At 43.5% G+C, this 26,425-nt stretch overlaps 1 protein-coding gene and 1 long non-coding RNA gene across 2 annotated transcripts in view; one reads left to right on the top strand and one right to left on the bottom strand.

Annotated features, from left to right (window-relative positions):
• Positions 1 to 3,345: 3,345 nt before the first annotated feature.
• On the top strand, positions 3,346 to 23,866 carry LOC129714403 (spliceosome RNA helicase Ddx39b). Its single transcript, XM_055663984.1, has 11 exons — positions 3,346 to 3,475; positions 5,508 to 5,720; positions 9,973 to 10,100; positions 10,911 to 11,003; positions 11,799 to 11,982; positions 13,211 to 13,329; positions 18,149 to 18,280; positions 19,871 to 19,980; positions 20,106 to 20,250; positions 21,505 to 21,652; positions 23,569 to 23,866. Exons 1-11 carry the CDS (start codon positions 3,376 to 3,378, stop codon positions 23,583 to 23,585), a joined length of 1,389 nt encoding a protein of 462 aa, XP_055519959.1. The 5' UTR covers positions 3,346 to 3,375; the 3' UTR covers positions 23,586 to 23,866.
• LOC129714406 (uncharacterized) overlaps positions 23,644 to 26,425 on the bottom strand; it is a 185,077-nt gene continuing 182,295 nt past the window's right edge. The window contains exon 2 of the long non-coding RNA XR_008726348.1: positions 23,644 to 26,089. This is a non-coding gene — a long non-coding RNA (uncharacterized LOC129714406). The remainder of the gene's footprint in view (positions 26,090 to 26,425) is intronic.

Below are 26,425 nucleotides of genomic sequence, written 5' to 3' on the forward strand. Positions count from 1 at the left end.
CAGCATAAGGAGAAGGACAGAAAACCAATTCAATCTACAGGAGAGAAACATCCCAGCACCAGGGAACAGGAAGCCGTCGTTCCTGGGAGAGGGAGGGAAACCAATCAAACCAACAGAGACAAAGAGAACCATACCAAGGAGTGTTAGGGAATACCAACCAACCAACTCTGGAAGGTGAGAGGAAACAAACCCAGCCCAAGGAATGCAAAGTGTTGGTGTAACTCAGTGGATCAGGTCAGGTCAAGCAACATCTCTGGAGAACATAGATGTGACATTTTGGGTCAGGACCCTCTTCGGACTGATAATGGTGGGGGTGGGGGGTGGGGAATAAAGCTGCTAGAGAAGTGGGAAAGATTTAAAAGGGACCTGCTGTGAAACCTTTTCAAATGGAAAGTGGTGTGTATATAGAACAAGCGCCAGAGGAAGTGGTAGAGGTGGGTACAATCACAGCATTTAAAATAGACTTGGACAAGTATGTGGCAAAGAAAGGTTTGGAGAGATACGGATCAAGTGCAGGCGTGAGTCTAGGTCGGTTTGTCAACCTGATTGAAATGGATGGTTTAGGCTGCACAGTGGTAGAGTTGCTGCCTTACAGCGCCAGTGACCCGGGTTCGATCCCGACTGTGGGTGCTGTCTGTACGGAGTTTGTACTTTCTCCCTGTGACCACGTGGATTTTCTCCGTGCGCACTGGTTTCCACCCACAATCCAAAGACGTACAGGATTGTAAATTAATTGGTGACTGGAGATGGTAAAGTGTGTAGGATCGGGCTAGTGTACAGTGTGATCACTGGTCAGCATGGGCTCGGTGGGCCAAAGGGCTGTTTCTTTGCTGTATCGCTAAAGTCTAAAGCATGGGTTGGGCCGAAGGGCCTGTATCTGTCTATGACTCCACAAAAGCACTGACAGGGGATAGATGAATATGGGTGTTGAATTTTGGTCCCTGGGTAAACTAAAGCTAGATGGCAGGCATCCATCAACTGAGAATTTCTGGAATCAGAGGAATGCTTGTTCTCTGCCTTTAAGATGGTAACTATCCATTCCAGCACTCCTGGTTCAACAAATTGGCATGTGCAAATGGATAACAAGAATATTTTGTAAATAAAAACAACTTCTTTCCAAATGTTATTTTCACACAGCTTAACTCCCAGAACCCCACCGCCTTGGATTTAATTTAGTTTAGAGATACAGTGCGGAAACAAGTCCTTCGGCCCACTGATCCCCATTCACTAGCACTATCCTACACACTAGAGACAATTTACAATCTTTACCGAAGCTAATTAATCTACAAACCTGTACATCTTCAGAGTGTGGGAGGAAACCGGAGCACCTAGGGCAGGGGTGGGGAACCTTTTCATGTTGGAATGCCGTATTAAGTTAGCTGTAATCTAATAAGGCCGCATCATCCAAGAAACTTCAATTAGATATACTTCAAAATGTACATTATTTTGTGAAAATAGCCCTCATGACTTACTAATGTTTTAATTGTGGCCGTCAGTCGGGGAGGATTATTTAATTGAATCTTCTTTTATGCTTTGGTATTTTAAATACGTTCATTTTAAGATTAAAATAAAAATAATAAAAGACGAACAAAAACATGTTAATAAAAATAAATGGATTTGTTCTACAAAATTTGGATTCATTCAAAAGGCCGCTCTTAATGGCCTAGAAGGCCGCATGCGGCCTTAAGGCCGTCGGTTCCCCACCCCTGACCTAGGGAAAACCCATGCAGTCTGGGGGACAATCTCCGTACAGACAGCATCAATAGTTAGGATCGAACCCGGGTCATTGGCGCCGTAAGGCAGCAACTGCGCCGTCCCATTTATAAATTAGGATTGGAGGGTGCTAGATTGAATCTTGGACCCACAATGATTCTAGAAAAAAAAGGAAAGTGCAAACGAACAGGATGAGTTGGGGTGGGTGTGAAAAGATGAGGTGATCACTGGTGGAAGGGCATTATTCTGACTGGAGGTCTGTCAGCAGTGGAATTCTGCGGGGTTCTGTGCTGGCACCTGTGTTGTTTGTGATGTAAATAAGTGACTTGGACATAAATGGAGATAGGTTCGTTAGTACGTTTGCAGGCGCAACCAGGATTGCTGGAGTTGCGGACAGTGAGGAAGGTTGTCAAAAGTATACAGTGGGATATAAATCAACTGCAGAAATGGGCGGAGAAATGGCAGATGGAATATAATCAGAATAAGTGTAAGTAAAATGTTGCACGTTGAGAGGTTCGAATGTAAAAGGTATATGGTTAATGGCAATACCTTTGTTGTACTGGGAATGGAGGGATATGGTTCATGTGCAGACAGATGAAAGTGGTCGGCACAGACATTGTGGGCCGAAGAGCCTGTTCCTATGCTGCACTTTCCATGTTCTAATAACTATTGCTAAACAAATTAGAAACAAGGAACTGCAGATGCTGGTTTATAAAAAGGGAGACACAAAGTCCAAGACTCAGTAGATCAGGCAGTTGATTCCTGCTCTCGAGAGAAGCTGCCTGACCCGCTGAGTTACTCCAGCACTGAGTCTCTGGAAAAAAAGTTAAGCTAGAACAGTAATCCATGTTCTTGCCATCTCCAGACAGAAATTCAACTGGATCCTCCTCATAAATTCCGTGGCTACACAAATAGATCCGAGGCCAAGTGTCCTGCATTGAGCAGGAAAATGGGATTAGGAGGCAGAGATCAGCCAAGATTGAATGGCGGAGTAGGCTCGATGGGCTGAATGGCCAAATTTTACTCCTATAAGTTGTGAACAATTCGGAACAAGATGATGGAACACTCTTCGATGAGAGCAGCAGTGATAACTCTCAAGAAGCTCAACACCATCCGAAACAAAGCAGCCTATTTAAAGGACACCCTATCATCCAAAAACTATGATCTTTGCTATCATCCAGCTTCGACACTCATTCCATTCACCATTGGCTGCAGTGCGTACAACTGCAAAATGCACTGTGTAGTCATTGCCAGGGGTAAAGCAGAAACAGTACTGATGCTGGTTGACAAAAGCCAATGCGCATTTTTAAAATGTTCTGTTCGTTCATTCAATCAATCATTTTACATTTGTAAGCCAAATGAAGGGGGGGCGAATGCAAGCTTTGAATGCAAGTGCGCACCTGCAACACTGGAAGGGAAGGGAAGGGAAGGGTAGCCAGCGCCGCAGCGCCGCCCGGTGCTGAGGGCCGCACTGTCACCTTCCGCCAGAAGGGGAACCGCATCACAAACCTGTCCGGGTACTCCGCCCGCTTCTGCTGAGTGATAATCCAATCGACCAATCGGAGGATAGAATCCGGCATGCTCCGCCTCCGCCTCACGTCCGTCAGCCAGTCGTGGCCAATCGGAACGCCGCGTGGTGACGCACTCGTCGCGCGGCGGCCAATGGGAGTGAAGCGGAAGGCGGGACTTCCGGCCGCAGGAATACCCGCGAAGAGCGCGAGGAGCGGCCATTTGCAAAAAGCGGCGAGCGAGTCTGTGGAAGGTGAGTGTGAACTGCGGGCGGACCCTCTTCTCTGCATCTCTCCCGGGACTAGCCCGCTCTGGCCCGGACTCGGAGGTCGAAGGGGGCCACGGTCCGATACGATTCAGCTCCGCCCGGCTTTTGGGCCTTTGCAACGCCGCCCATTGATTGGGGGACAAGGCCTACAACAACAGGCCGGCCGCGTTGCTCGCCCGACCGACCCCAGAACCGGGCGGCATTTGAATGGTGTCTGAGCGAGGTGGTTGGTTAGCGTGAAATAAAGCAGATAGTTTAGGATGAGGGGAGGGAACCCAGACGTGGTCAATAGCAAAGATCTTAGAGCAGATCTTTGGTCAATAGGGGACTCGGGTCCCCAGTGTGTTGGGACGTCTCCCCGGGGACGGGAGGCGGTGGGAGTTGGAGGGCGTTAAGAATAATAAAGGGGGTCGTCGTGGACGATCTGGTTGACAACATTTTCCAGAATTCAATAGGCCATTAAATAGTTGAACCAGATTATGGCGTCGAATTTATTAGCCCCACATTAAAAAAATAAAATAAAACAAGAAACTGATTTGGCCGTCTTACATCGATATTAGAGGCTTTTTATATATATTATTACACATACGTTTTTGGAAGAGGGAACAATGAAATCTGTATTTTGCTAGCAAGGCAAAACTAGGGAGTGTGTGCAGAATGTAAAAAGGATTCAAGTTGATTTAGGTAGATAAAGTATTCATACGGCACATAGTAGATGTATATAAAGGTGGAATTGTTTACTTCAGGATGGAACATAGAAATCATGTTTTATAAAACATAGTTTAAGAAGTGTGTAAATGAAGGTCAGATGGTTGTTTTACAAATGTACAGGTTTGGCAAGCTAAAAATTATTGTGAGACCGCACTGGAGGGCTGTATAGATTGGTTCTTAACTAGGTAAGAGTATACTTGCTGTACATAAATTACAACAAATGTACAGCAGACTGATTTGTCTAGCTGTTTGAGATGGTGAGGAGAAAAAGCTTTTCACTGTACCTCAGTACACGTAACAATAAACAAAACTCAAACTTAACGCAACACAGAAAGTGGTGAAGGCCGAAACTATCATCACATTTAAAAAGATATCCTGCCAACCATTTGATAGAATAAAAGGCTACAAACAAATGTTGACTGGGTTTGTGTTTACTGGAGTTGAGGAGAATGTAAGAAGATTTGATTCTAACTTAATAAATTCTGCCATGGTGTGCACATTCCTCTGGTGTAGAAAAAAAAGTCCCTTATCTCGGGTTTAAGGGCAGAGATTTATGAGAAATGTCTTCTTTCTCGGACTGAAGCAATGGAAGCCAAGTCATGGAGCTTGGTAAAATTCCAGAAACAAGGCATCAACACATAACAGTCAATCAAAACACAATGGGTAAAGAGTTGGATGCAGCATAGATGGTAAGGCATAATTGTGCAGAATGGTGGAAAAGGCTTGGGTGTTAATTAGTCTATAGATCCTCCCCAGATTAGGACAGGACTCCTTTCCTGAGATGATTGGTAACCCAAACACATTTGTAAGATAAATACTCCCTGAACCATGTTCTCAGAGAAGATGCTGACAGTCCAGTGGCAGCTGGCTAATCCTTTCTGTCAGTCTCCCAAACACCTGTTCATGTATGTGTAGGCTGAAGGCAAGTCAGGCATTTATAAGCTGAGGCGAGATGGGTGGGCATTGATGTGATTCTTAAACGGGGTGAGAAAAGGAGGCAATGACATGATATAGGGAAGGAGATCTAGTGTTGGTTGGCAGGGATGTAAAATCCTCAAGAGTTGGGGTGATTGAAGAAATGCACGGGGGTTGGAGATTGATAATGGGTTGGTGAATTGATGGAAGACATCTCAAACGAATGGAGATGGCGGGTGTCGCTACAGAATGGGGTTATTGTATAGTAGAATAATCTTTTAAATGGTGAGGGGGGTTGCTTTATCACTGCTCTTAAAGGGTTGAACAATTGTTCAGCCATGTCCACTTTTAAAGATGTTTGCTAAAGCCTGTAATGTTTGTATCCCATCAGTCAAGATGGCAGAGAATGATGTTGAGAATGAGTTGTTGGATTATGAAGAGGATGATGAAAACCAAACAGCTACAGAACAAGTGTCGGTACCCGCTAAGAAGGACGTGAAGGGTTCTTACGTCTCCATTCATAGCTCTGGCTTCAGGGATTTCTTGCTCAAACCGGAGCTGCTTCGAGCTATTGTGGACTGTGGCTTTGAGCATCCCTCAGAAGGTAATCCATTATTGGTGGTTATTTATTTTCCTGCTGCTTATGCACAAATTAACGTTGAAGGTTCAGAGTGCCTGGGCTAACGTGGAAGTCTCCAGCTTGTTGATCAGAATGTTCATGGATTTCGGAGCTTTGTTCTCACTGTGGTTTTCTCAAGTTCAACAGGAATTCCTTAGAGGTTACGTTCAGAGATTTGTCCACAGGTTAGACCTTTTGTCGGTCCTGAGGCATGTGAAATCCTCTTTTGAAGAATGACTATCATGTTTTTGAATTAACCTTTGGGCACAACATTCTAACCAGCTTGTAAATTGTGGTCTAGCAACTGGCAAATCAAAATTGAAAATCAGTGAAAGATAAATGAAACTTACTTCTAAATTTCATTCATATGTGTGGACTGCTTCCATGTGGCGGCATGTTCCAGACCAGAACCAGTACTGCAACCATTGTGGTGCCTCTTCGGTACAGTGTATATATTCTCACAGAACCTTTTCCTCTTGTCTGATGTGGGGTTTGGAATCGTATTCTTATAGTAAACCCACTGAGTTCATGCTCATCATCAAGCACTCATTTACATTTCTTCTACATGAATCCCATTTTGTTCTCCCCACATTCCCATCATATTCCACCGGATTCTAGTATTTGCTGATGCAGAGGAGTCAATCTACCAACCTGCATATCGTTGGGAAGTAGAAGGAACCCTGAACACTTGGAAAAGCCAAGGCAAAACATGCAAACTCCACACTCATGGTACTGGTGGTTAGGATTGAACCTGAGATTCTGGAGCTTCAGGCAGCAGCTCAAGCAGCTGAGCCAATCTACTGCTTTGCTTGTTGACACAATTTACCTTTAAAAATATATTATTTCTGTTCAGTTTATATTCTCCTGCTGTATGAAAAGAACCACAAGATTTGCATCTTTAACATGACCACTAATTTCCAATGTTCTGTGTCGTGTTTAGCTTTAATATTTTTTCAAAGGCAGGTCTATCTAAATACTATATTTTTAAAATGTCTCAAATTACATAGAACACTGGCTCACAATGTCTGTGTTGAAAGTGTTTAGGTTGAACTAATCTCTGCCTGCGGGATCAACATCTCCTTTCCCATGTGCCTATCTAAAAGCCTTTCACTGTCGCATCTGCTCCAAAACGAACTCTTCCCTTAAAACGTTGCCCCTCCAACCTTAAAGCTATGCCCTCTAGTATTTGACACATATCCTGGGCATTATATTCTACTGTGTCTCCTGTCTATGCCTCTCATAATTTAAAATATTTATATTAAGGCTCTCAACAATCTCTAGAGAAAACAATCCAAGTCTGTCTAATCTTTCCCCGTAGTTAAGACCTCCTAATCCATGCATCATTCTGGTAAAACTCCTTAATACCCTTTCCAAAGCCTCCACCTCTTTTGTGTAATGTCGACCAGAACTGCACACAGTACTCCTAATGTGGCCTGACTGAAGCCCTATAAAGCTGTGTCATGTCTTTCTGACTCTTATATTTTATTTTCGTATCGAGCAATACAGTGTGGAAATGGGTCTTTCGGCCTGAATATTATCCTTCTCGCATAACTTTCTTCTTCTATCAGTAAGCCAGTTCTGAATCCATACGACCAAGTCACTGTTAATTCCGTGCATTTAGTCTTCTCAGTCAGCTGACCATTGGGAACTTTTATCAAATGGTGTGCTAAAATTCACGTGGACAACATCCACTGCCCTGCCCTCACTAATCACCTTTGTCGTCTCCACAAAAAATTTGATCAAGTTAGTAAGACACAACCTGTTATGATGAAAGCCATGTTGACTGTCCCTAATTAACCCATTCTTTTCCAGATGGAAATCTTATCCCGAAGAATCCTCTCCAATAATTCCCTACCGCTGACATGAGGCTCACCGGTTTATAATTCCCTGGATTCACCCTCCTTCCCTTAAAATAAGGAGCGCCATTAGTGACTCTGGGACCTTGCCTGTGGCTAGAGAAGACGCAAAGATACGGACATGACTTTGAACGAACAGGAACTGGTTCTTTGTCCCACAATGCCAACTTAAACTGACGCCATCTGTCTGCAAATGGTCCAAATTCTTCTATCCCATGACTGTTTAGGTCCCTGTCTAAATGCCTTCCAAGCATTACCATTGTATTTACATGAGGGGGGGTTCCAGGCTGCTAAATAAATGCTTGTCTTGCAAATCTCACTTCCTCGTCCATTAAATCTGTGCCCCCCAAAAAAATATTTGACATTTCCATCAGGGATGGGAGATTATCTGTCCTGTGCCCCTCATCATTTTGTGTACTTCTATCAAGGTTTATGTATCTGCGGCAATAACTTGCAACTTCTATACTTCCTGCCCTAACCGATAAAGGCAAGTATTCTGTACATTATTTTTACCATCCTATAATTGTGTTGCCACTTTCAGGGAGCTATGGACGTGGACCCCAAGATCCCTCTACAATACATCATTGGTCCTGCCATTTCCTGTATAGTTTCCTCTTACATTTGACCCACCCCACAAAGTGCAAGACCTCATAGCCAAATAAAGCTCCCATCTGTCAATTCTCTCGAAATTTTCAACAAATCTATATTCTGCAATGTCCTATGGCAACCCTCACTATTCACACCTATGACAATTGTTGCATCTCTGTTTCCCTACATCTTTTATTCTAAATTATTTATTTATATTGCAAGCAATAGAGGTCTCAGCACTGATGCTTGCGAACCATTACTGGTCATGGACCTTCAGTCTGAATAACACCCTTCCACCACTATCATCTGTCTTCAATGATCAAGCCAACTCCGCAGCTCTGTTCTTGCTCCCCCTCCTCCCATTCGTAACAAGGACAGAGTCCCCATTGTCCTCACCTTCCACCCCGTCAGCCGACGCATACAGCATATAATCCTCCAACACTTTTGCCACCTCCAATGGGATCCAACTACTGGCCACATCTTCCCATCTCCACCTCTTTCTGCTTTCCGCAGAGACCGTTCCCTCCGAAACTCCCCTGGACAACTGGTCCCTTCCCCCCAAACCAACCCCTCCCCAGGTTCTTTCCCATGCAACACCAGTCCCTTTAGGTCGCCCCTCAACTCCATCCAAGGACAGTCTCTCCAGGTGAGGCAGAGTTCACTTGTAACTCCTCCAACCTCATCTACTGTATCCGCTGTTCCTGGTGTCAACCTCTACATCAGCGAGACCAAGCACGGACTCGGCGATCGTTTCACTGAACACCAACACTCAGTCAGTCTTAACCTACCTGATCTCCTGGTGGTTCAGCACTTAACTCCTCTTCCCATTCCCAATCGTACCTGTCTGTCCTGGGCCTCCTCCGTTGTCAGTGATGCCCAAACCAAATTGGAGGAACAACACCTCGTATTTCACTTGGGTAGTTTACACCTCAGCAGTATGACATTGACTTCCCTAACTTCAGATAGCCCTTGCTTTCTCTCTCCACCCTCTTCCCAGTTCTCCCACTAGTCTTACTGTCTCCGCCTACATTCTATCATTGTCCCGCCCCCTCCCCTGACATTAGTCTGAAGTTGGGCCTCGACCCGAAACATCGCCCTCCCTTCTCTCCAGAGATGCTGCCTCACCTGCTGAGTTACTCCAGCTGTTTGTGTCTACCTTCGATTTAAACCAGCAGCTGCAGTTCTTTCTTACACAAGTCAATTTTGAATACAGTCTACTGAGTCTCCATGAATCCCGTGGGCCTTAATCTTCCAGACTAATAACCATGAGGGACCTAGTCAAATGGTACACTAAGACAACAACCACAACCCTACCCTCATCAATCACCATCTCAATATAATAATTTGTAAGATATAACCCGTCCTGCATAAAGCCATGCTGACCATCCGTAATAAGTACATACTTCTCTAGATTTGAGAAAATCCTATCCCGAAGAACCACTGATGCAAGGCTTACCAGCCTATACTTTCCTGTTTTGTCCCTATTGCTTGCACATAAAGTACAGCATTGACTATTTACCAGTCCTCGTCTATGACTGAAGAGGAGACAAAAATCTCTAACAAGGCCCCAGCTGTCTCTCTTCTGACCCTTCAATAACTAAAGGTAAATTTCATCAGGCCATGGGGAAATATCCACCCCAATGTTCTTCAAAGGAGTTTTGCCCCAGATTAGGAAGGCCAACCTTAATGGTCAATGGGATGATGAGCTGGATATAAACCAAGGATAGACGCAGAATATAAACCTAGATATGTTTAGTGCGATACACTCATTGATGTATCTGTTCTCCCTGCAGTTCAACATGAGTGCATTCCTCAGGCCATTCTTGGAATGGACATCCTCTGTCAGGCCAAATCTGGAATGGGAAAGACAGCTGTATTTGTTCTTGCTACTCTGCAACAGTTGGAGGCCGTTGATGGACAGGTAATTTATCAGATGATACTGTAGAATGATAACAATGAATTGTACATTGAATGCTTGGCTATTGAGCCAATATCATTTGACACAAATAATTGTGAAAACAAACGGGTTGAACTTAACAGAATTGTCTTCCCAAATGCTATCTGATTCCAGTGCTAACTATCCCAATTCGTGTCATTGCACACTAATGTTAGTACATAATGAAAATAAACTGATGTACGGTCTTTGACCTGAAATCCCAACTCGATTTGCTTTTCCTAGATGCTGTTTAACCTGCTGAGTGTTTTTGCCATTTTCTGTTCCCAGGCATTGTCTGATTTAAAAAAAATAATTATACACATCATTTTGATCAAATCTGACATGTATTGATCTTGTGTGAGACCAAAATTGAACGATCTTGTATGCTGGATGAATGGCTTCTATCACAAAGGGAAATATCAGGTCTAGAATGGTGATGCTGTTAACACTTGAAGTATGCAAGTGGACCTCTGGCACTCCCACAGAAAAGAAGGCGGCTTATAAAGTTTGACATGTTTGTATAGTCAACAAACATGAGGAAGTAGGGGGAAGAACTAAAAGTTGACATTTTGGTTGAAGATTTTCTACTTTTGAATGTCAATGCTGCAGTGCCTTTAATGCTATTAATGTTATTAATGTTCTATTGAATTGATTATATTAACATTGACAGATCATTGGGCTGTGCTGATGTGTGCATCTGAATTGTGAGAAGTCTGTTTGAAAGGAATTTGTTGTGAAATATTGTCGTAACAGATTTTTCCACCTGAAATTTTACTATTCTTGTTTCATTAACAGGTGTCGGTCCTTGTCATGTGCCATACCAGAGAGTTGGCTTTTCAGATTAGCAAAGAATATGAAAGGTTTTCGAAGTACATGCCAAACATTAAGGTGAGTGTGTATATAATGGACCTTTCACACTGGGCATTGTAGCATCCTATAAAAAGCTTCCTTAATTATTTTGGAGAGTCGAGGTGTTTTGGGAAAACCTCAGCCATTATATTCCCTCAACAGCTAAAACAAAGTTTAGTTGAATTTTTTACATTTTGTGTCAGATTCTCTCTCAATCTCCAAGGGAGCGCAGCGTAGTTTCACCAGGTTAATTCACGGGATGGCGGGACTGACATGATGAAAGAATGGGTCGACTGGGCTTGTATTTGTTGGAATTTAGAAGGTGAGAGGGGATCTTATAGAAACATATAACATTCTTAAGGGATTGGACAGGACTAGATGCAGGAAAAATGTTCCCCATGTTGGAGGAGTCCAGAACCAGGGGGGGTCACAGTTTAAGGATAAGGGCTAGGCCTATTTAGGGCTATGAAGAAAAATGTTTTCACCCAGAGTTGTGAATCTGGAATTCTCTGCCACAGCAGACAGTTGAGGCCAATTTACTGAATGTTTTCAAGCGAGAGTTAGATTTAGCTCTTAGGGCTAACGAAATCAAGGGATCTGGGGAGAAAGCAGGAACAGGTTATTGATTTTGGATGATCAGCCATGATCCTTTTGAATGGCGGTGCTGACTCGAAGGGCCGAATGACCTACTCCTGCACCTATTTTCTATGGAAACATACCCAGTCTTTCCTCGTAAAATGAACCTTACATTCTTGTCACGTTGCAGAAAAGCTCATCTATTTTTTTTTCTGACAAATGTGTTGAATGATAACTTTTTGATTTGTATTTTAACAGGCAGCAGTATTTTTTGGAGGCTTGTCAATTAAAAAGGATGAAGATATTCTGAAAAAGAATTGTCCTCATATTGTTGTGGGAACACCTGGACGAATTCTGGCCCTTACGCGTAATAAGTCGCTCTGTTTGAAATACATTAAGCACTTTGTATTGGATGAGTGCGATAAAATGTTGGAACAACTTGGTGAGTGAGGTGTTTTCAATTTATTTTTCGCTAAGCTTATAAATATTAAACAATATTTTCTTATCAAAGCTGGTCTTTCGGACTTGCTGCAGATGTCAAATCAAAACTGGCTTCTGTTATTTGGTTGTGATTGAAAGTGGACATGGGTTACTTCCGAAATGAATTCCTTATTCTGAGGACTAATCATGCTGTCCCAGTGGTATAACCCCCCCCCCCCCCCCCCACATTAAGCTTGAGTATATTTATCTACTTCCGTCTTCTATGGGATCCTGGTTGATCCACTGAAACTATGGTGTATTATTTCAGAATTGTGCCCGTACTTTGAAAATTATTGTTCCCACATCAAGTGTAAGGGAAACTGGGGGAACTTAATTATTTAGTATCTACCACACAAAGGCACTTGATTAAGATTTATTGGGGAAGGGACTGCAATTAATTAGGATTAAGACTAAGGTGATAAATAAGCACTGAATTGTTCTTGACTTCTGAGGAATGAAAACTCCTGGAATCATTATTTAAACTAGCCGGAGCAGCTAAATTATTGTAAAAGACGAGATAGTATTGTTAGGAAGAATGGCCAGTCTGAGAATTAAGGGGTTTTAAAGTTCGACGGTGCAGATGTATGAGCTTTAATTAGTATATCGATAGGAGATGATTGCTTAAAATAAATCTGGCTATGTAGGTTTTGCAATGAATGTGGAATAAGGAAACAGGAATGTTAAATAAGGGATGGTAGGAAGAACCTGAAGAACTTCTCAGGCTTGTGTTCCACCTTCCTGATGGTAACATCGAGCTGAAAACATGACCATGGTGGTGTGGGTCTTTGATATTAGCTATCTCCTGAGGCATCTGTTCCTGTAGATGCCTTCGATGGTGGACCAGGCAATGTCTACCACGTTCATTCTTGGGCGTTCAAATTACCAAACCAGGCTGTGATGCAGCCAGCCAGTATGCTTTCCACATCTGTAGAAATTCGGTGACGTGCCGAATATCATCAGACGTCCGAGGAAATAGATGAGTCCGTGAGCTTTCATTGTTATGCATCAGTACGCTGGGCCCGGGTCAGATCTTCAGCAATGTGCATTCCCAGGAACATATGTCCACAAACATTCTGATAAGGCAGGTTTTTTGGATCATTGCCCATGGACTGGCTGATGAGTGGTGCATTTAGCTTAGCCGTAGGAACATCGTTGCAGGCATTGACAGTTTTGTTCTTGTTTGTTTGCAGACATGCGTACAGATGTCCAGGATATTTTCCGTCTAACTCCTCATGAAAAGCAAGTTATGATGTTCAGCGCCACCCTAAGCAAGGAGATCCGCCCAGTCTGCCGCAAGTTCATGCAGGATGTAATTATTCATCTTTCTTACCACTACCCACCACTTTTTGATGAGCCACTATCAAGGTTGCTTGTATTCCTAAGAGTCAAGCAACGCCTAATCTGGAATGGAATGGAACGGCACGGTGCTCCTCCTTGAAGCTCATCATCACACAGTTGTACCCGTTGCAAGATTCCATTCTCACCAACTAGCTAGAAATAGTGCAGCTTAGACTAAGGCATCTCGAGCTTATGTCCATGTTTCTCCAGAAATGCTCACGGTAGGAGAGTTTATGCGCCTGTTCTTGCCACAGACCAGGCCATATTTGGGTCTGTGTTAATAAATTTGCGGAGAAGCTAATATTCAGAAAAGGTCAGCTTTCAAAAAGTCAGAGTTATGGTAGCGCAGGCTTCCCACGGCTTTCCAGAGAAGTTAGTTGCGTTTTCCGGAAGATCAACGGTTTCGGTATAGACAGTGAGGTCATCATTAGCTCAGTCCTCCTGATAAAGATCAGCATGTGCCACTGTTCCCTGAAAGCTAGTGCAGCTGAGGGTTGTGACAGGTGTTCCAGCAGCCCTTCGCTCACCTTCGGTCAGCAGTTAGTTGCATTGTCTGCAAGATGGTGCTCATGGTCACAAAGAAAGCTCTAGTTTAGTGCTCTAACAATGTCCAATTATCTGCAACCTCCAGAAGACCCACATGTTTGTGGTGAAGCAGTTTAAAAAAAGTTAGCCACAATCCTGTTTTTAAATATTCTGAAGAGAGATGTAATGTTAGTATCTTCAGAAGTGATCCCTGCTGTCGTCGAGTGGAAGAAGATATTCCTTTATCGCCAGGGGTGCGATTGGTGGCCAGCGCAAACATAGCCACTTGTGGTTAATCATGTTATCTATCTAATGGACTGGTTCATCCATTGTGCTGCTGACCTTGAGACCTGCAACGGTCAAGGATGGCTGCAAGAGGACTCCACCTTCAACACAGCTTTACAAAGTTCCATTTCTTAATGTGGAATGGTTTGTATGCAACAGACTAATGAGGTGACTGTCAGCATAATGGCAGACTCCTGCAACCAGTGGAAACCATTTTAAACTACAGAGCAGCTTAATAATGCCATAAGCCATGAACGGCCAGTGGGCTCTGCAGTCAAATTGTGGTCATTGTGACACCATATTTTGGGATTCATTTCCCTACCAGTTCATTATAGACTTGTTTGGTACTTGTGGTTGAAGCTGAAGTTTTTCTGAACCCAGTATATGTATTAAGTTAATTTTCTGCTTGATATAGTCAGTGTTTAATGGTCATTTCCGAATGCCAAATTATCTTTTTTGTTCCAAGGAAGGTGGTTAAAAAGCTAGATTTATGTCAAGCCCAAGCCTAGGTGTTCATGCAGTCGATTAGTAATACATATTTAAACAAACAGCAATTATTCTGATATTTGAGCTCTCAATTACGATTTTCTTAAAATCATGGCCTCTAACATGTTGCTGTATGCTTTATGTTTGTGACTTAGAACCCAAACAGATTTGAGAGATACTGATTTATAAGCATTGTAACGGGCTTATTGGCTCCCAGCACCATTTTTTTTAACCTTTTCCAAATATTTATCTAATTGAAAGTTCTTTCCCACCACCCTTTCAGACAGTGTATTTTCTGATTGCAACTGTATTTTTCATAATACAGTTTGTCTGTTATGTCTGCCATTACAGCTCTGCTAGACCTTCATAGCTTTTTACATTGATTTCACTCTGCATTTACATTGTGAGAACTCTGGTCTATTTCTGGCTATTTCTTTGGTATCTCCTTTTAGCTGAACACCTTATTGTGTCTAGGCCTTTTCATTTTGCCTTTGGTATCTTGTTATTCAACTGCTGGTGCTTTGCTTCATTTGAACTAGGTTCCATTCGGTTGTGTCACTGTTAGTTCAAATCCTTAATTTGAGATGGTATTCGCACACTTTCAGGTTTGCATTCACCACAAGTACCAAACAATGCTTATTTTGTGCTGGATCCAGCTGTTCCAGTTGTAAGAGGGCAAGGGGTGGCTCGTGGAAGTTTTCTGCTTGCAGATGTTGGGCGATTGACTCATAGTACCAGCAAGCTCATAGCATGGGGAGCTATGTTATGCGCAGTGTCTGGGATTGGAGTCAGTAATTGGGAGGGTGGAGGTGGGCAGCTCTTTGCTGGCTATCCATGCTCCGCGTGTGCGTGTATAGATGAGAATCTCTTCCAGGGTGGCAGCTGGTCCAAAATTAAAATTCATGGATCCATATCTCAGGGACATGTGCCAGCCTTTTAAATCCATGGCACTTTTGGGCAGGAAAGAACTGCAGATGCTGGTTTAAATCAAAGGTAGACTTATGGGCATATGACCTTTGTCATGGGGAGTTCTGGCATTTCTATGGTTAATTTGGTTTTGCTAGATTACATATCAAATAGTGCTGGATTAGTTGTGATGAAACTGGTTTTAATGTTCAAGCATTCATTAAAAAGCCATTCCAACCAGTTTTTAAGCAAATTTAGACATGACCATCAGTTGTTAATTAGCAAGTGGGCCGTTTGCTGCACGATTACTTGCATAAGCTGCTCCTTGATGGCTTAGTTTGTGGGAGATCATGTCTCAAGTTTGAGCTTTTGAAGAGGTGATTGAGGAGGGCAGGGCAGTGGATGTTGTCTTTGTGGAATTTACCTCTGCCGTTACAAAATGCCACGAGGAAGACTAGTAGATTTGATTATGTGGAGATAGTAAATGATCAATATTGGTTTAGTGGTAGTGGAGGGTTGCTTTTCAGAATGGAGGCCTTTAACCAGTGGCATGTCACAGGGATCAATGCTGAGTCCTTCACTGTTAGTCATGCCTGTTAGTGATTGGAACAGGATGTAGGTGGCACCATTGGTCAGTTTGATTGGAATCGGGGTTTTGGAGAGACGAGCTTGGTTTCTGTTTTTTGTGTTAATCATCACTAGAGGTTGGAGTAGCTCAGATATTAAACTAATCTTAAACTTAAGTGTAAAATGTTCACCCAAGTAGATGGGAAAGTTTAAGGTCACTGCAAGATCCTGACCCTGGTCCCACTACCACTAATCTCCGGCCTGAAGATGGGCAGGGGAGTTCCTACACTGTCTGCATACCTATCCTCAGCTAGTCTATTGGCTACAGAGACATGTGACTCAGTATCTCAATCGAGGCCTCTCTGCTGGAGCCATGAAGCCACCGTGGCTCTCATCAGTTCTACAGCTGAGGAGAGTGCAGTATGGAATATAGTGGTGACTTGTTGTGCCCTTGTGAATGGCAGGATGCTGGGCAGTCATAAGAGCTACTCAACCTAATGCAACCTTCCAGTACATAACTATAGGCCTGCAGATCCCTGCTCTTCAATACCCATCCAACTGCTATTGAATAAGAATTTCTGTCTGAAGTAACCTTTCAGATAGTGAGTTGCAGACTCCCACTATGTTCCCTACCATCTACATATCCCCTTTATGCTGTTAATTACTTTAAATCTCTATCCCCTGAGAGAAAGGCACTTCCATCCACCTTTCCCACACTTTCTTATCGTCTATCTCTGCTTGAAGCATGTCTAAAGATGCCACCATCATTTGAAGGAGACAGTTCGAAAGATTTCAATATTTTGAGTTGTCTGCCCAAAATGAGTGTACCCTTGTTTTAGATGCCTTGTTCTAGATTCTCGCACACGAGGAAAAATTGCACATTTGCCCTGTCAAGACCCTCAGGATCTTGCATCGGTTAGCTCATCTCCAGCAAACCAAACCAGCCCAGTAAACCACAAACTGCTTCCAATGCAGCAGTATCTTTAAATAAGGAGACCAATATTATACACAGTACTCCAGGAAGGTCACATAACTGAAAGCACAACTTTTTATATTCCATTTGCTTCATAGTGAATTGTTGGCTTTCCCAATTTCTTACAGTAGGTGCATTCTCCCCTTCACCAGATTGAGCATTAGTGGGTTTATGCCCCACTGCCATCAATCTCACAATTTGCTTTCATTTTTTCTTGTCAAAATAGACGTTACATTTCACCTCCCTCCAACCCTAATTTACTCCCATGTGCCAGATTTTTGCCCACTCGCTACTTAATGTCCATTTTGCTTCGAAGCCCACTGGCAGTTTAGGGTTCTCTTAAAGAGTTGCCCATCGTGGGAGCATCCTGAATAAATCAGTTACTGCCAACCCATTGCGTACTTGCAACTGAAGCAGAGATATTTGGCAATCACTGCATCTTCCTATTTAATCTCCCATATAATTGCCGTCCCACACAGTGCCTTCATAAGCCGAATTTGGCTAAGATGTGCTTTAAATAAAGTGCCTCGTTCTCAACACTGGTGCACTTTGAGCTGTGCGAGAGTGTAGGGGAGTTTGTTTACTGATCCATAATTACAATGCTGCTGTGAGTAAAGTTCTGGATGCAGGACGAGTATAATCAGACTTCCAAAGGTAAACAGTGTGGTGGAGCTCTAGGGATGGAAAATAATAGGGGTGTAAAATAATAATTTCATGTAGAGGCAGTTGTTTGAGGCTGTGGAGTTGTTCTGTTCTCAGATGGTTGATATATTTTTATTATTCAGTTTTTAAGCTAGACCCAGCACGTGATTGCTGTCACATTGATATTGGTTGTGTGGCTGGGCTAGCTGTTTAAGATAAAAGCTTTTAAGGGCTGGCTTATTAAAGAATGCTGGAATGTATAATTGAACTTGGATAGGGGCAGAGTAGTAGGTAGTTGGAGGTTACTGTTTTTTCAAATTATTAAAAATCCGACTGGTAAATGTCCCTGAGGAGCAGAACAAGTTGCATGTGCAACGTTACATGTTTGTGGTCTTTTTCTCTTTAGCCCATGGAAGTGTTTGTTGATGACGAAACTAAGCTGACACTCCATGGATTGCAGCAATATTATGTTAAGCTAAAGGACAATGAGAAGAACCGAAAGCTCTTTGATTTACTTGATGTCCTGGAGTTTAATCAGGTGAGATGCAGTGGATTGAGCGAGAGCTGGTTGAAGTTTACTCGACACTGACAATGCATGCAAAACCCAGTCCTTTCCCTTCTACTAACACGGTTTTCCATTCAACTCTGTTAAAGACAATGGGTTGCATGTGTGAATCCTATCTGAATGTGAGATTCATTCTAATGTAGGGTCATAGCCTGTGCATTAGATTGTTTAACCGGACTTCTTCTGCCACAAGATGTGGTCTAACTCCATCTAATTGATGTTGTTATTTAAACCCCAAAGGGCCTGTCCCACTTGGCGATTTTTTTCGGCGACTGCCGGCGTCATATCGGGGTCGGCAAAAGATATTGAACATTTCAAAATCCAGTGGTGACAAGAAAATGTTGCGCCACTTGAAAAAACACTGCGCATCATACGTCATCATGCCACAAATGTTTCGGTGACCTGATGCCGGCAGTCGCTGAAAAAATCACCAAGTTGGACAGGCCCTTAACACCCCAGCCTAATGCAAGTCTGTCTTCATTTAACTTCTCAATTGGGTTGTCTAACCCAAGGCAGAGTTTACAAGAATGCAGGTCTGTGTCAACACAAGCTTCCTTTTGTCTCCTTTAAGCACGGTTAAATTTTATTGTCATGTTATGTTTACCAATTCTGCCCTGTGAAAGTCCAGTTGATCTAAAATATCCCATCTGCGTCATTTTTCTTGCTGAGTGGTCTCCTTGATTAACAGCAAATGAGGAAAGGTCGCAAATTATTTTAGGGATCCTTACCTCCATGGGTCTTGATCCCAGGGCTGATGTTAGATTCAGGATTGTAGGAGGAGTCTGAATAGTATTAAGAGGGGGTTAGGTTTCAATGTGGAAAACTCATTCTTACAACAACTACTTGAGGAAAATGTCCTTTCCTGTTGCTGCTAGGGTGTAAAAGAAGCAGAGGGGTTGTTGGGATCGCCAACCCTCAGCCTTGGAATGATAAAGCTATACAGTGTGGAAAAGGGCTCTTCAGCCAAGCTGGCACTCTGGGCTAGTCCCCTTTGGCACATATCCCTGTAAACCTTTCCTATCTGCATCTGTCCAAATAATAATATTGCATCAGCTATAGCTTCTGGCAGCTCGCCCCACATCCTGACCGCTATGCATGAAAAGGTTGCCCCTGATGTCCCTCTTAAATCTCTCACCTCACGTCTATGCCCTCTAGTTTTAGAATCCTCTATAAATTAAGCATTCACTTTATATATGCCCATTGTGATCTTGTGCACCTCAATAAGGTCGCCCATCAACATCTCGCTTCTAAAGAAAAAATCCCCATCTGATCCAATCTCTTCCTATAACCCACGCCAAGTTAAATCCTGGTGAATCTCTTCTGCACCCTATGCAACTTGGCATTCTCCCTGTAGCTGGGCGACCAGAACTGTACACAGTGTTGTCTCGCCTACCACCTATACATCTGTGACATGATCAAATTATTGTACTATACCCTTCCCCGTGAAGGCGAGCGTGCTAAGCCACCACTTTCACGACCGTTGCCACTTTGAGCGATTCTTGCGCAATGCTAACAGCAGTCGTCGCCACCTCGAGGCACATTTAACGCTGGTGATCCCTGCAGGTGGTGATCTTTGTAAAGTCGGTTCAGCGTTGCGTGGCATTGGCACAGCTGCTTGTGGAGCAGAACTTCCCAGCGATCGCCATTCACAGGGGAATGGCACAGGAGGAGAGGTCAGTACTGATACAATGCTGTTTCACAACTATTTGTTGCTTCTTCCCATGTGTTAACATTTGTGAAACCTGTACGCTTCAACTTTTTTTGTTCCTCGCCCCCTTTCCCCCTCTTGCTATCTCAGGTTGTCTCGATATCAACAGTTCAAAGATTTTCAGAGGCGTATCTTGGTGGCGACAAATCTATTTGGCCGTGGTATGGACATAGAGCGAGTGAACATCGTTTTCAACTATGATATGCCAGAGGATTCTGATACATACCTGCACAGGGTGAGGGTCCATCACCTGGACGGATGATGGTTTACTCAGTGTGTTGAAGTTTAAAAATGATAGGGGCAGAATTGGGCCATTCGGCCCATCAAGACTCCACCATTCAATCTGTCCCTTCTAACCCTGTTCTCCTGCCTTCTCCCCATAACCCTTGACACTGGTACTAATGGTATCTAAGGTAGACAAAGGTGCTGGAGAAACTCAGCGGGTGAGGCAGCATCTATGGAGCGAAGGAAATGGGCAACGTTTCGGGTCGAAACCCTTCTTCAGATTAAGTATCTACTATCTCTGCCTTAAAAATATCCATTGACTTGGCCTCTACAGCCTTCTGCTGCAAAGAATTCCACAGATTCATCACCCTCTGACTCAAGAAATTCTTCCTCATCTCCTTCCTAAAGGAACGTCCTATTATTCTGAGGCTATGACCTCTGGTCCTGGACTCTCCCACTAGTCGAAACAGCCTCTCCATGTCCACTCCATCCAGGTCTTTCACTATTCTGTTTTACAGGGTTTATAGTCTTATGTTTATGGCATTTAATCTTGCACCGTTGACAATTTTCTCCATACCCCCAATATTCTTGGAACTGTTATTTTGCACCTGTGTGCCATTCCTTTGATTCAAAGTTGTGAAAACACATGGTTGCACTGCTGAACTAGAAGAAGCAAAAAGGATTAGATGTGCGCTGGTCAGTATTTCAAGTGACCACAGAAGCATTCTTGCATAATGTGCAAGTCTTTGACTGCATGGTTGCCATACCCACTATGCTGTCTGAGGCAGTGAGTGGCTGAGGATATCCCTGTCAAATTTCACTTTCCAGCAAAAAAAACAGTGCTGGAGTAACTCAGCAGGTCAGGCAGCATCTCTGGAGAGCATTGATCGGTGACGTTTTGGGTTGGGACCCTACTTCAGACCCAAAATGCCTGACCTGCAGAGTTACTTCAGCATTTTGTGTCTTTTCTTGTAAACCAGCATCTGCAGTTCCTTGTCTCCCCCTTCTATTTTCAACATAACTGTCCTTGGGAGTGCAACTCTGTTTGTGTGCAGTACAGCTGCTACAATTGGGCCTGGGTGTGTGCTGTGTTGGTGTACAAGCATCTATGATGGAGGTGCAGAGAGAGAGAGTTGTAGAATAGTGTTTATCATGACTATTTTCTTAATAATTCACATTCTTCTACGTGCGAGTGTTGAACCAATGTAAAGTTGTGTTGAGTTCCACAAGGGATGCAATAACATCTTTTGTAACCCCATTGCAGGTTGCTCGCGCTGGTCGGTTTGGTACCAAGGGTTTGGCCATTACCTTTGTGTCTGACGAGACTGATGCTAAGGTGCTGAATGACGTACAGGATCGATTTGAAGTTAATGTTGCTGAACTTCCAGATGAAATTGATATTTCGACTTACAGTATGTATCAAGATTAGTTTTTCCACTTTGCACCATAACGTCAGGGTTTTAAAGGCAAAATAGTTTTGTAAAAAGTTCTAGTGCAGAAAGTTACAGCAACGGGCAAAATTGGGGCACAAATGAAGGGCTGTAAAGAGCAAAGTTTGAAAAGAATTATAGAAACATAGAAATTAGGTGCAGGAGTAGGCCATTCGGCCCTTCGAGCCAGCACCGCCATTCAATATGATCATGACTGATCATCCAACTCAGTATCCCGTACCTGCCTTCTCTCCATACCCCCTGATCCCCTTAGCCACAAGGGCCACATCTAACTCCCTCTTAAATATAGCCAATGAACTGGCCTCAACTACCCTCTGTGGCAGAGAGTTCCAGAGATTCACCACTCTCTGTGTGAAAAAAGTTCTTCTCATCTCGGTTTTAAAGGATTTCCCCCTTATCCTTAAGCTGTGACCCCTTGTCCTGGACTTCCCTAACATCGGGAACAATCTTCCTGCATCTAGCCTGTCCAACCCCTTAAGAATTTTGTAAGTTTCTATAAGATCCCCTCTCAATCTCCTAAATTCTAGAGAGTATAAACCAAGTCTATCCAGTCTTTCTTCATAAGACAGTCCTGACTTAGAAGACTTATGAAAAAATTATCTTTTTTTTTTTAAATGATTAACTATGCAGTGATTGTGATCGTCAGGCAGTTATTTTGCCTACTCTCCAGCCTTTCATGTGGTTCCCGTACCATCTTCATCCTTTCTGCACTGTTACCAGTTGGATGATCCTTTGGCAGTGTGGTTGGCCATTCATTGTCTCGCATTGGGTGGCACGGTTGTGCAGTGGTAGAGTTGCTACCTCACAGTGCCAGAGACCCGGGTTCGATCCAGACCATGGGTGCTGTCTATGGAGTTTGTACGTTCTCCCTGTGATATGCGTGGGTTTTCTCCGTGTGCTCCAGTTTCCTTCCACACTCCAAAGATGTGAGGGTTTGTAGGTTAATTGGCTTGGTACAATTGTAAATTGTCCCTAGTGTGTGTAGGATCGTGTTAGTGTGCGGGACGCTGGTTGGCGCAAAGTCGGTGGGCCGAAGGGCCTCTGTATCTCTGAAACTATAAAAGCCTGGAACATTAAGTTATCAAACTACCCATTCATGTTCTCACAGTTGTACTGTTTGAGAGCAGTAGGGCCATAACACAGGGACATGTCCGTGTCCTGGGAGTGTTCATTTAGATCTGGCCCGTGCTTGTGTGGCTTCATTGTTCATTGTAGCCAGGGAATCGTCTGCAAACATTTTTCCTCCAGTGTTGTTACCGCCAGCATTCATTCTCCAGCCCCTCTGTCTCTCAAGAATCAACCTTGCACCCATTGGGAGACTGGAAACACTGAATCCATTCTCCGGCTACAGCACCCTTCTCCCACTGAACAGTGGATTATTTGTCTGGTGGCGGGTGCCTGGAACGTGCTGCCGGGGCTGAAGGTGGAGGCATATACGATAGTGGTGCAGGAAATGAAGGGATGTGGATCATGTACTGGCAGATGAGATTTGTTTACCTTGGCAGCATGTTCAGCGCAGGTGTTGTGGGCCAAAGGGCTCATTCCCTGCCCGAAATAATTCAGAGTATTAACGGTCTCAGCTGTATCCTAGGCATGTCCTGCCCCGCCTGATCTTCTGCATCACCACAACCACCATTGCTGGTTTTTCTGATGTAAACATTAAGAGATCGTAGTGTCGTGAAAATTATAAACTGCTTTCCTTGCATTGGGGACTGAGTATAGAATTGTTTCTGTACGAGTTTATGTAAGTCGCCTATTGCGTAAGCCAGGGAGTGTCCTCGTCAATTTGAAATCATCAGTTGTGCTTTTCAGATGATTTGCACTTTACCCTCTGCTTTGTATTCGGTGTATTTTATGGTAGTATTCTTGTCTTCCAGTTGAACAAAGTCGATAGAATCTGAGCCAGTGAGGGCTGAAAGGATCCCGTGGGAACTCATCGCAGTTGACTGGTCATTCGATGCCTCTGCCTGCAAGATGGGAAGATGTCTTTTAAATTTTTTTTTTTGTCAATATCTACTTTTTTAAAACTGTTTCATGGATTGAAATTTGTGTGGAAGAATTGAAGCTTTTATACAACATTGGATCTGTGTTAATTTGTTTGTATATTGCTCCTTCTGCCTGTCTTTACCTGAAGGTGGTTTGTTGGTTAATAAATCGATTGGATTTTTAAAAATATCTATGGAGTTTGTTTAACTGAAGGTGTTTGGAGATTATTTATAGATGGGATAAGTGTATTGAGCTGAGAAGGTGGGATAGAATCAAACAGATGTGGACGATGGAATCGAGGGAACACTTCCACACTCCTATACATTGCTCAGAAGAAATGTTGCCTCTAATCATAGGTAGACAAAAGTGCTGGAGAAACTTAGTGGGTGCGGCAGCATCTATGGAGCAAAGGAAATAGGCAACGTTTCGGGCCAAAACCTATCTTCAGACTACACAGTCAGAGTGATACAATGTGGAAATAGGCCCTTCGGCCCAACATGTCCCAGCTACACTAGTCCCACCTGCCTGCGCTTGGTCCATATCCCTCTAAACCTGTCCTGCCCTACCTGTCTAACTGTTTCTTAAACGTTGGAATAGTCCCAGCCTCAACTACCTCCTCTGGCAGCTTGTTCCATACACCTATCACCCTCTGTGTGAAAACATTAACCCTCAGATTCCTATTAAATCATTTCCCCTTCACCATGAACCTATGTCCTCGATTCACCTACTCTGGGCAAGAGACTTTGTGCATCTATCCCTCCACCATTTTATACACCAATCCTTGTACTGCTGAATTTAAACCCTGAACAGCAGGGAAACTCCTCGTTGGGTTCAATGACATCTGAAGTAAAGGTGCATCATTTTGGGCCACTTTACTCACTGTCGGGGTGAGGGCTTTGCCATGTGTCAATGGATCCAGCCTTTCAGATATTGCACAAGAGATGAATACTTCACAGAGTGAAAGGGCATGCAGAAATCCATCAATTCAAATGCTTCCTCTGCCTCATACGCTCCGAAGGAAGTGAGTTGGGATGAAGCAGCGGAGATGGACAGTGGTGTCCTGAGCTGCAATAAACTCTCCACAATGAGGACATCACCAAAAATAAGTAGCAAGAAAACACACAGATCACTTTGTTGGATGGAAAGTACATACTTTTTAATTGTGTTTACAATGCAAAGAGTTTAAAAATACAATCATTTGGATGCCCATAACACTAAATTCATTGATTTGCTTCCATGATCTTGGTCTGAAATGGTAAGTCTTTGAAACGTTGAACTGAATCGTTTGCGTTTAGGATTTTCTCCGATAGCTTTTCCTGGCCATGCATTACACCAAATGCAAATCTGCATAAAGCCCGCGCTTTAACTTAGTTTTCCAAGGAGTAAGTTTAAAGAGAAGCTGGCCCTATGTCGATGTATGAAATTGCCAAATGTGATTTTTAAACCAGGCTTTACCGATTCTGATCAGGGGCTACAGCCTCCGACTGGCGTATCCCTGCTGCAGCACAGAGAAACTGCTGGGCTTCATTAACGCAAAAGGCCAGCTTTGAAAACTGAAAATTGCCATTTGTTTTCAGAAGGCCTCAAGTCACTCTTGTGGAGGAGGATCAGTCTTTGGCCACTGAGCGAGCTTTGGGGTTGTACAGGGTTTTGTAAGAACAATTTTCCATTAGAAAAAAATGCAAATGTAAAAAGAAACATCGTGTTAATGACCACAAGTAATGAGATGCGTTTGGTGTAAATAAGTTGTAACACAAGTGCCAACATTTGTCATTTTTAAACATTATTCATCCTGCTCTCTCCTCTCTCTCTCACACACACAACCCAGTGAGGTTTTTAGTCTGGATAAGAGGCACAACATCAGTCCCATATCTTATTAAATTGCAAACATCAGCTGGAGAGGCAGAGAGCAGAAGATACAACGTGAACAAGATACTGAGCTCAGGCTAAAACCCACAAGGGTGGGCAGAAATCTTTCTGCTCTGTTACAGCCCAAGTATCATTTGGAACTATTTAATGAAAGGCAATGACTGGTGTGATCTCCATGGGGAAGATCAGATCCACTCCGACTGAATACACAGCCCTGAAGAAGCCAACTCCACGACAGTTCTGCCAAGAGCCCAACGCCCTTCAGCACCGTGCTTGCATTACATGAACCTAGAGTGATTGTCAACAGGGCATTGGACTGAAGGCAACCCTGAGTGTCTCGACCAACACAGCGTACACATGCAAACATGCTCCACATGGGGGAGTAGCCGGAACTTTGATGTTCCAACCCTCACCTGACCCTGAGACACCAAGATTAATGGTGATAGAAACAAAATGCTGGAGTAACTCAGTGGGACAGGCAGCATCTCTGGATAGGAAGAGTGGATTCAATAGACAATAGGTGCAGCAGTAGGCTATTTGGCCCTTCGAGCCAGCACCGCCATTCAATGTGATCATGGCTGATCATCCCCAATCAGCACCCCGTTCCTGCCTTCTCCCCATATCCCCTGACTCTGCTATTTTTAAGAGCCCTATCTAGCTCTCTCTTGAAAGCATCCAGAGAACCTGCCTGAGGCAGAGAATTCCACTCGTTCCATCCAGTTCCATTCGTTCTATGCAGTGCTGCTGCCTGTTCCGCTGAGTTACTCCAGCATTTTGAGTCCATCTTCAGTGTAAACCAGCATCTGCAGTTCCTTCCTACACTAAAGATTAATGGTGACATCCCCCTGCTACTGCAAGACCACGTCCCATCATTGAGCT

Source organism: Leucoraja erinacea, chromosome 39 (assembly GCF_028641065.1).
Source record: "Leucoraja erinacea ecotype New England chromosome 39, Leri_hhj_1, whole genome shotgun sequence".
Taxonomy (NCBI): Eukaryota; Metazoa; Chordata; class Chondrichthyes; order Rajiformes; family Rajidae; genus Leucoraja; species Leucoraja erinaceus.